A 9,795-nucleotide genomic window follows, 5' to 3' on the forward strand; every position below is an offset into this window, starting at 1 on the left:
AACCTGCTAATTTACCTCTCCAATTCGATGTTAAACTAGTACTCTTTTGGCTAAGAAAAAGAATAAAACAATTTTGTTCTCATAGTGCTTTTTTCTTTCCTAGTGACCCAAATCAACCAGTCCCTCAAGACACGAAATTCATCCATACCAAACCCAACCGCTTCGAAGAAGTAGCATGGACCAGATATTCCCAGAAAGATCAACTTTATCTCCATATTGGATTAAAACCAAGAGTTAAAGAACATTACAGAGCCAATAAGGTGAACCTCTGGTTGGAGCTGGTACCTCATCTGCATAATCTCAATGACATTTCTCAGTATACCTCGACAACAACTAAAGTGCCATCAACCGACATCACTTTCAGACCTACGAGAAAGAATTCTGTACCTGTCACATCAGCATTTCCCACTGCCAAGCAGGACGATCCCAAACAACAACCAAGTCCATTTTCAGTGGATCAAAGGGACTACTCCACAGAGCTGAGCGTCACTATTGCGGTTGGAGCATCACTGCTGTTTCTGAACATCCTTGCCTTTGCAGCCCTGTACTACAAAAAGGATAAGAGGAGACATGATGTTCACAGGAGATGCAGCCCTCAGCGCACTACTACCAACGATCTGACCCACGCACAAGAAGAGGAGATCATGTCCCTCCAAATGAAGCACACTGATTTGGATCATGAATGTGAGTCCATCCATCCACATGAGGTGGTTCTTCGGACCGCCTGCCCCCCAGATTACACACTAGCTATGAGGAGGTCACCTGATGATGTTCCCTTAATGACACCCAACACCATTACAATGATTCCCAACACTATACCAGGGATTCAACCCTTACACACATTCAATACATTTACCGGAGGACAGAACAATACTCTGCCCCATCCCCATCCCCACCCCCATTCACATTCAACAACCAGGGTATAGCCAGATAAGAGAAACAAACTCTATTTTTTTGATGGATTGCAGTAAAAGATTACTGAAGATTCCTTGGCTTTCAACCTACAAGACTCTTACTATTTAAATAAGGAGGAATATTATGTGAATATACATATCAAGAACTTTGGGGGTTTTGAAAAAAAATAAATTGTACATATATACACAAATCAACTTTAAAAATGAATTTCAATTGCTTGAAGCAATTGTTCTGAATGATACTTTTTCATTCACATTCAAGAATTAATTTTTTGAAGATTTATGTTACATAATGGAATTAGGCATGTGGAACACCAAACAGGAAAGAACTATGTCTGAAATATAAAACATAAAAATAAAAAAACAACCATGAATATGCACAAGGGACACACCAATGGAATGTCAGATAATTTTCACCAGTTTTTATTTGGAGGCGTTTTATTGTGTAGACCATATTTACATATTTGGATAAGTACACAAAGCACCAATGCTGTTAATGGCCTTAGCGGAGGCTCATGCTGAAATTTGCCAGTAAAACAAAGAAGTTTAAAGACTGGCAGGTACAACATTATCACATAAGTGCTGTCAGTATAAAGTTGTGGGGATAAAGGAAACTGGATATTTTTAGCACGATGTGCATGATAATTTATATGCTTGGTGGCTGTGCTGCTGATTAAGCCGTAATTAAAATTCTTCTCATCCCATTGGAGTCTTTAATAGAAGCTTCCTCTATCAATTGGCAGAACCTAAAGAAGATTTTAAGGGGCAAAAGTAATTAGAAGTAAATAATTCACAGTAGTTTTGATAATAGGAGGAATTAGTTATTAAAGGTATTTGAAGAAACTATAGGCATAGTGGTGAATACTCGCTGATACGAATCCCAGGAAAAAAGAAATTCCTGTGTTTTTAATGTTCTTTTCATCCCAATCTAAATAATTTATAGAAATACAACCCTAATTGGACATGTGTTACAGGATCTATAATTTGCTGTGGTTTTTGTTATTCTGTATTTTGTTCCTTTTGGTAAGGTGAAGTGTGTCCAAAGAGTTATTTGCAACAGTCTTCTATGATATGAGGATGCCCCAAATTACCACTCTGATTACAGTTCTCAGTTAATTGATTTACTCATGTTGCATGACAAAATGTTTACTAATAAGAATTCAATATACAGTTATATCCCTCCTCATATCACTTATCTTTCTCACTGAGGCTCATTCACTGGAATTTACTCACCCAATCTCAGTAGAGTACAACATAGATACAGAACCTAGAAGGAGAGTCAACACCTGGAGGATTTTAGTCTTACACGTATGTGTGATTTTAAATGAATACTTTAAGACCACAGGAAACTCTTCATCCCCCTGTTGTTTACCAGTAACAGTATATCACAGACCTTTCCAAATGTTTGTATATGTAATCAGATGTACATTTATATTAAAAAAAATTGAGATGGACTTAAAGAGCACATCCTGATAAATACTTTCTCTCTTACCTGTACTATATTTCTATTAGACTAAAGTTATGTGATTTTTTTTTACATTTTTTCAGATGACTAGCAATTTTGATAGTTTGTAAGATAATGCAAAGAACTTTCTCTGACAAACTAACTGCAGTAACAGAAACCTTTCTTTTCAGTTACTCTTTTTCAAGAATGAAAGCTTATTATACAAAAAAAAATTGTATACTACTTGATGGAAACAACTTTGTACATCTTGGCCATGTCACTGGTCATTGCGTGAAATAAAGATAATCTGGATAATGACTATTAGTCCAATGCTAAGAGACATGATCTTTGCTCATTAAAGAGCTAAAATGTTTATTGCTGTTTTGTCTTTTTTTTTTTAATAACAAAAGAAACATGACTGTCTCAGAGAGTCATTTTTCTAGACCAGTTGGGTTTTTGAAGACATATAGATAACTTCTATAGAAAACACACGTGTATTTAAAGGCAAGTCTCATCTAAGATGAAACCGATGAAACTTTAACATTATGAATTTATAAGCCCGGGAACTCATGAAAAATATTAGCTTTGTATTTTTAAATACCTCTTATGTGAAAGTGTTGTAGAAATAAAATGTGCCAATTCTTTTCAGTTAGAAACACAGGTTCTGATTTTCATCGTCAAGGAAAAGGCCTATTGGAAATAAATGTGCAATATTTCATGGAACAAGAATTGCTAGGTTCATAATATAAGGGTGATTAAACTATCATAAAGTAATGGATAGAAAGTTATCCTCCTAAGAGAACTAAAAAATGCTGAGCAAGACATTAAGCTGACACTAAAAGATAAAAACTTCTGTATCAAGAAATTTCTTTGCTTGTAATTCCCCCTCCCAGTTATTAACTATCAATTAAATGTAGATAGTACTCTATAACTTCAAGTAAAAATCTCTGTTGAGGCAAAAAGTCTTCAAAACCCAGAGCGGTCTACATGCAGTTTTTGCTTAATATGGTTATGCTTTTAGACTGTGAACTGCCAATGTAAACCAAGAAAAAGAATTGCTTAACATCTGAAATACTGCTAATCACAAAACTGTCTTTTATTACACCAATTAAAAGATAAAAAGAAACAGAAATGGCAACAAATAAGATATGAGTGAAATCTTTCATATGCATTACTTCACTTGGCAAACTCAAGCATTCTCTTCTATCTTAATGATGGCCATATTTATATCTATCTGCATACCTGTTGCTCTAAATTAATCTACCAACCTACCTATATATGCCATAACTGACATCTGTGTTATATTAATTTAGGGAAATGATTTAGGAAAACAAACATAGTCCTAGTCTTTTTTCTAAATTAATGTAGTATCAACTTTGTGGAAGATAAAAGGCAGTTCTAGGTTTTATTACTATTTTCAATTTGTGATAAAGTCATTGTGAATGAGTGTTAGTTGTTAGTTTTATAATTACAGCAGCTAGTTTTCTGAGTGTAAAATGGTTTCCCACAACAAACAGAACATTAAGAAGTGTTTTTAAAGCTGAAACATAATTTTTAAATGCAAAAAATATTTTGAATATTGTTACATTTTAACCAATATCTTTAAGATGTATTTATTTAGACAATTTTCTTTAGAAAAAAGTAAGTCACAAAATTAAAATGACATTTTTGGCATATTTTGGCATTTTTGGCAATTCAGATTTTCCTCCCTCAGGAGGAAATAGCCAAGGGTGCTTAGAATTTATATAAACATTAAGCCAAAAATGGACATTATTTCATTGTTTTGCTATTATATAAAATTATTACCAGGTGTTGTATGTATGTAGAGTATGGGGTTAGAAATATGAATGTAACAGATTTCGTAGATTTACATTTCTATTGAATATGTTGACTATGAACAAAATCTGGTTGAATACTACAGATGTATCATAAGGCTCATCATTAGCTTTATGGAAATTGGAAAGTCATTTGCTAAAGCATTAAAACTATCCAATTTGAATTTGGAGAGATCATGCTCACAGCTCAAAGAAGAAAATCTGAGTAAAGTATAATTTATTTCATCCCTCATTTCAAATTTAAAAGTTGACCATAATGATGCTTTAATTCAAATTTTTTTGTATGTACAACATGAGCACAGCAACCAAATTTTTAAAAATAACTAACCATAAGTGATATGAAAGAGGAAAACAAGACACTAATTTTCTTACAGAAAAGAAATGCCAAAACTCAATTGTTATATCTGTAACATATTCTTCTCAAGTTATTTTGCCTGTTGACATACCATACCGACACACATATTAGTATCATGAAAACACAAAGAATGTGGCAAACCTGTTTCAGCTCTAAAAACACTACTACATAGAAATTACTGGGATTTTTTTCCTTTGGCGAGTTTCACTGAAAGATTTTCACAGGGCAAAATGATGAATGGAAGTTTTAGGAAGCTGTCGAATATCATGGCGATCCTTTGATGTTTGTTTCCTTCTGTGTTGTTGGTTCAAAGTACGGGCCTTTTACTTCATTTCTAATAATTAGTTGTTATAGACTATCAGTTTTTAATGTGAGTGAAAATTAGACAATTTGGTTATACTTGTGAAAACATGCTCCCAAATAAATTCAACTAATGGGCATTTCCCTGCTGAGATTTTGTTATCATTCATTTAATTATCTTGTCAAGCTTTACTCTTAAAGACAATTGTTTTGGCTTTTTAGTCAATAAACAGAGGGAATTTCTCCAACAGCCTTATACCTCTCCTGCACTTGATATGATAACATACACTTCAAATTTCCATCCGAAGCCTCTAAAGAAATATCCTACCGATATGAAGCGTTTGGTAGCCAACTTGATTCTCTTTCAAAAGCATTCTGATTTGAATTTATTCTGGCATTTTGATGTATTTGTACACAGGCCAGAAATCAATTCCATTTGATAAAGGTTACAGTGTATACAGACTAGAATAACTGTGTGCAGGGTATAAGTGCCTTTCTTCCTGGGATTTTATTTATAAACCTTATTGTCTTTTTTAAATCTGCAGATCCTGATAATTCAATTGAAAAGATACAATAGGATGACCATGTTACAAATTTCCAGTAAGAAAATTTTATTTAGAAAGGTCTTTTCTTGCATTTAACTTGATTTTTTGTATGACAGCAAATGGGTCCAAACTATTCCTAGAAAAGAGTAAGGTGAATTTTTTGAAAACAACAAATAATTATTTAGGCATCAGATTTAATAGTATTTAAGGGTAGCAACTTAAATCTCTAACAAACTTTGACTTTTTTCTAAATAGGTAAGTTTAATTTAAAAGGAGTCTGAGGTTGTTAGGGACAAACATAAATTAGAAAGTATATCATTTTTTCTAGTCAACCATTATATATACCACATGGTATATATTTGATATGTGGTTTATTGGATGTCTGTGATGGCCCTTTCAGACTCACATATTTACAAATGACTTTGTATACCTTACTGCGTATGTACTAATGTCATAGAGTTTAATCTTCTGTAGAAGGTCAAGCCAAAGTGCTAGCAGTTTTGTGTTGAAATGAATGATAACAATTAAAGCTTTAAAGAAATCTGTAAAGGTCTAGTAGCAAAAACTCAGCAGATAAAGTTAAAGTAAAGGGACTATTTTTGAATGCCATGTCTAGGGTTGATGTCTATTATTAGAGGGTATGTTTAAAAGAATTTTAGTGTTTTTGATTCATCTTTTCTGCACTCATATCATTTAGCAAATTAATGGGACATATGTCATGGTTTTTGTAAAAAAAAAAAAAAAAGGCCATTGGGTGTCATGATTCAGTTTGTGTTTGGACATCCATGGCTTTCATTAAAACACGTTTATTATCATGAATAAATATTACCATGTTTTCCAAGTTGTGTTGACTATTTTTAAACTCAGAAATAATTTCTTCTCTGTGTGACACACAAAAACATTTCCAAGACAAATGTTCCTTTCCAACTTCTATATATTGCCCACACATGTGCTGACAGTTCCAATTTGACGCAAACAATGACAGTTTCTGGTCTGTTCACCTCTGGTGAATGCAGGGAAAGAATCTGGAGAGTAAATTTCAGGAACTCGGGCACACTCATTGCACAGCTTGTCATAAAAGAGAGGAAAGAGGGAGGAGAAAAAAGGAAGGAGTGAGGAAGTGAAAGAGGGAAAAAAAGGAAGAAAAACGTCTCAATTTTAAATCAGTGACTTTTTGCCTCCAAATAGTTCTTTCATAGAGATGTATGGCAGCTTATAAAAAAAAGAGAGCAGAGATTTAAATAAATCTCTTTAACCCATAATCCATTGTCCTTAGAGAATAAGATTAATAGTATTTAGGATGAGACAATGAATTTAATCCTTGATCCAGGCCTCGCTCAAATTGTGTCACTGGAAACAAAGAAAAATAAAATCTAGAGTGATAGATTTCTAGTCTTGTTCTATTTAATCAATACTGAGCTCAGTAGGGAGGACCAAATGAACCATGGGCATTGCTCATCTGTACATAGCCCTAGGTAAGAATACGGTTAAACAAATAAGATATCATAGAATTTCCCAAAATACAGCCTAAAGGTCACTATTCCCAAATTGCTAAATAAAAGAACTGTCATTGTTTTTGCAGGTCTCTGTGGCCACACACAGCCATCAGTACCACATTAACAGTTTAAAAGAACATTCAAAGAGTTTCACATTCCACAAAAGGGCTTAGATGTTTTATAGGGTTTGATGTTGTTTTACATGATTACATTTTTTTAACTACATTTTTACATTTCCTTATAGGTTACTGAATGTTATTTCTGAGTTCAAAAAAGAAACCAGTCCCAAATATATTCTATAAATGTTTATATGAAAATAGCATTTTCCGATGAAGTGCCATAATTTGAAGTACTTCCTATTGCCCCAATTTGGAAAGTTTCCTTGAATATCCCCTTAAAGCATTTCTCTCTCTCCCCTGAAAATATTCAGCCTCATTCTTGGAGTTGACTTCACCTGCACCGAAGGAGAACTTTCTACTGCCTCCTGCAGCTTCTCTTTGCATGCCCTCTCCCATTGCTCTTTATGCCTTCTTCTCTAAGAAGGTGGAATTTGTGGGGAATGTGTCCAGGTAATCTAAATAAGTGGTGCTTTTTAGGAATTGGCTCCCTCTGTTCCTCAGGCAGGTTAGTAGCTAGCGTACATCACTGGCGCAATGAGGAGAATTAGTCATTCATTTGTTCAATGAGTCGTGTTCACCATGAGCCAATGGGGTGAACATTAGACACCAATAAAATACAACTACTGCCACGCTTGGAATAGGCTTAAAGACTTAAACTATTCAGATTTCCTTCCGTCTTATCCGGTGTACCAAATCATTACACAATACTTTATTTCAAATGTATTTTATATGTGTCAAAATAGTAAACCTAAAACAGTACTTGCTGAGTTCACAGCAATATTAGTTCAATTCTATTGACCAGTCCACCAAAAACGCATGTGTGTGGCAATCCTTTCCAGTAATAGATATAGCCATATCTGAAGCCTCACTGTACCATGCCAAAATAAATCAAACATGAAATATCCAGCTTCAATTTCATCAGATCCAGCCACTGAACTGATTCCTTAATCCTCTACCACAGTCCCAATATATGGCTGTGAAACTTACTACTGCACAGCACTGGTCTGGGATTCTACAACAGGTGGCTACTTTTGAGATCATCTGGAATTTCTTCCTTATATCCACCTGTTGTTCCATCTTTTCTTTTGAAAGTCATAAAGTCTCCATCTCCTGACTTTTCAAATATTTGAAGATAACTATCATATCTTCCCTGAGTCATTTTCTTCTCAAAGAAAAATTCCCATTTTTAATACAAAATAGCTCAGTCCTCACTACTAAGATCACTGTTTGTTTGTTTTTTTTAATAGTCTCTCAAGCCTATATTTCTTAAGATATGTGATGTCTAGGACTGTATATAATAAATGCTTCAGGTATATGCTGATCCCTACCTAGTAGAACACTACTAACAACTTCTTCATTGTAGAAACTGTATTCTTTTGTTTTAAAGATTTTATTTATTTATTTGTCAGAGAGAGAGAGAGAGAGAGAGAGAGTGAGCACAGGCAGACAGAGTGGCAGAGGGAGAAGCAGGCTCCCTGCGGAGCAAGGAGCCCAATGTGGGACTCAATCCCAGGACGCTGGGATCATGACCTGAGCCGAAGGCAGCCGCTTAATCAACTGAGCCACCCAGGCATCCCAAAACTGTATTATTTTAATATGACTTTGGTAATGTTGTCTTCTTTGGTGGCCATAGCACACCAGTAATTCAGATTGAGACCTACTTCCTATTCAAACTCCTTGAAATTTCTACACGTACTACACGTACTGCTGGTAAGCAAACTAATGCCTTCATCCTGCCCTTGATCATTTGAGTGTTATTTCATCTTCAGGATATTGGACACTATTAAATTCCACCTTCATTAGACTCATCACATTTTTCCAGCCTATGAAATTTTTCTATCCATCCCAGAGTAATGAAATCTGATAAAGTGATAGACATACTTTTTTGTCATCACCCAGATAATTTACAAAAGAAACTATGCAGAATCAGGTTGAGGACAAAGTTTGGGACTAAGGACAATGGAAATAGTATGTATAATACTGAGAAAATAAAATGCTGACATTTACTGAGCACTTACTATATCCTAGATTTGTATCATACCCCACAGTAAATCACTACATACCACCTTCAGAATTTTATCAATACTTTCAGATGCACTTATTATGGGCCTTTTATTATATGTGAGTCTCTGAGCTACCAATGATAGAAAAGTGAAAGTTTCTGTTCTTTTATTACTAACAAGCAACTGATTAATTCTTCATTTTGTCTATACACATAGCACAAGAGACATTATCAGATAAATTTGAAGAATATGTTTTCTTCCATTTGAAATATTTTAATGATGTATTAGTCATCCTAAGTAAGAAAATTGGGATAATTACTTTAGGCCTTCTATTTAGAGGTTTCTGAGTTATGGGTGCTTATTAAATGAAAGAAATTATGGAAAAAGAATGTGGTTCTGCCACTATGATATTTCCCCCAATTCTCACATCAATCACCTGTCGTAATTAAGACACTGATGTAAGCCAGTCAAGTGCAGTCATCAAATGGGATTACTTAAAAGAAAAAGTAACACATGCATAAGGTTAAAAAAAAGCCAAATACGATAAAATATTTTACAGTGAAAAGTAAACATCCTTCTCACATTAGATCTCAATTTCTTAGTTCCATTCCCCAAAGACATTGACAGTTGTTTATTTGTATATCTATTTCTACAAATATTCCATAAGATGTGCAAATGTGTACTGTCTACATATATATTTGGGCATCATTACATATATATATTCTTTATGAAGTTCATGTGGACATGTTCCATGAAAGCACACTTTATGTCTGCTGTATGAGAA

At 34.2% G+C, this 9,795-nt stretch overlaps 1 protein-coding gene across 4 annotated transcripts in view; it reads left to right on the forward strand.

Moving 5' to 3' along the window:
* NLGN1 (neuroligin 1) overlaps nucleotides 1-926 on the forward strand; it is a gene marked incomplete at both ends in the record, with an annotated part of 661,388 nt that extends 660,462 nt beyond the window's left edge. For all 4 annotated transcript variants that reach the window (XM_080810649.1, XM_080810648.1, XM_080810650.1 and 1 more), the window contains one exon: nucleotides 104-926. In XM_080810649.1, the coding sequence (XP_080666775.1) occupies nucleotides 104-926 (823 nt within the window). The remainder of the gene's footprint in view (nucleotides 1-103) is intronic.
* Between the last annotated feature and the right edge of the window lie 8,869 nt (nucleotides 927-9,795).

Source organism: Martes martes (genome assembly GCF_963455335.1).
Source record: "Martes martes genome assembly, chromosome: 1".
NCBI classification, from domain to species: Eukaryota; Metazoa; Chordata; class Mammalia; order Carnivora; family Mustelidae; genus Martes; species Martes martes.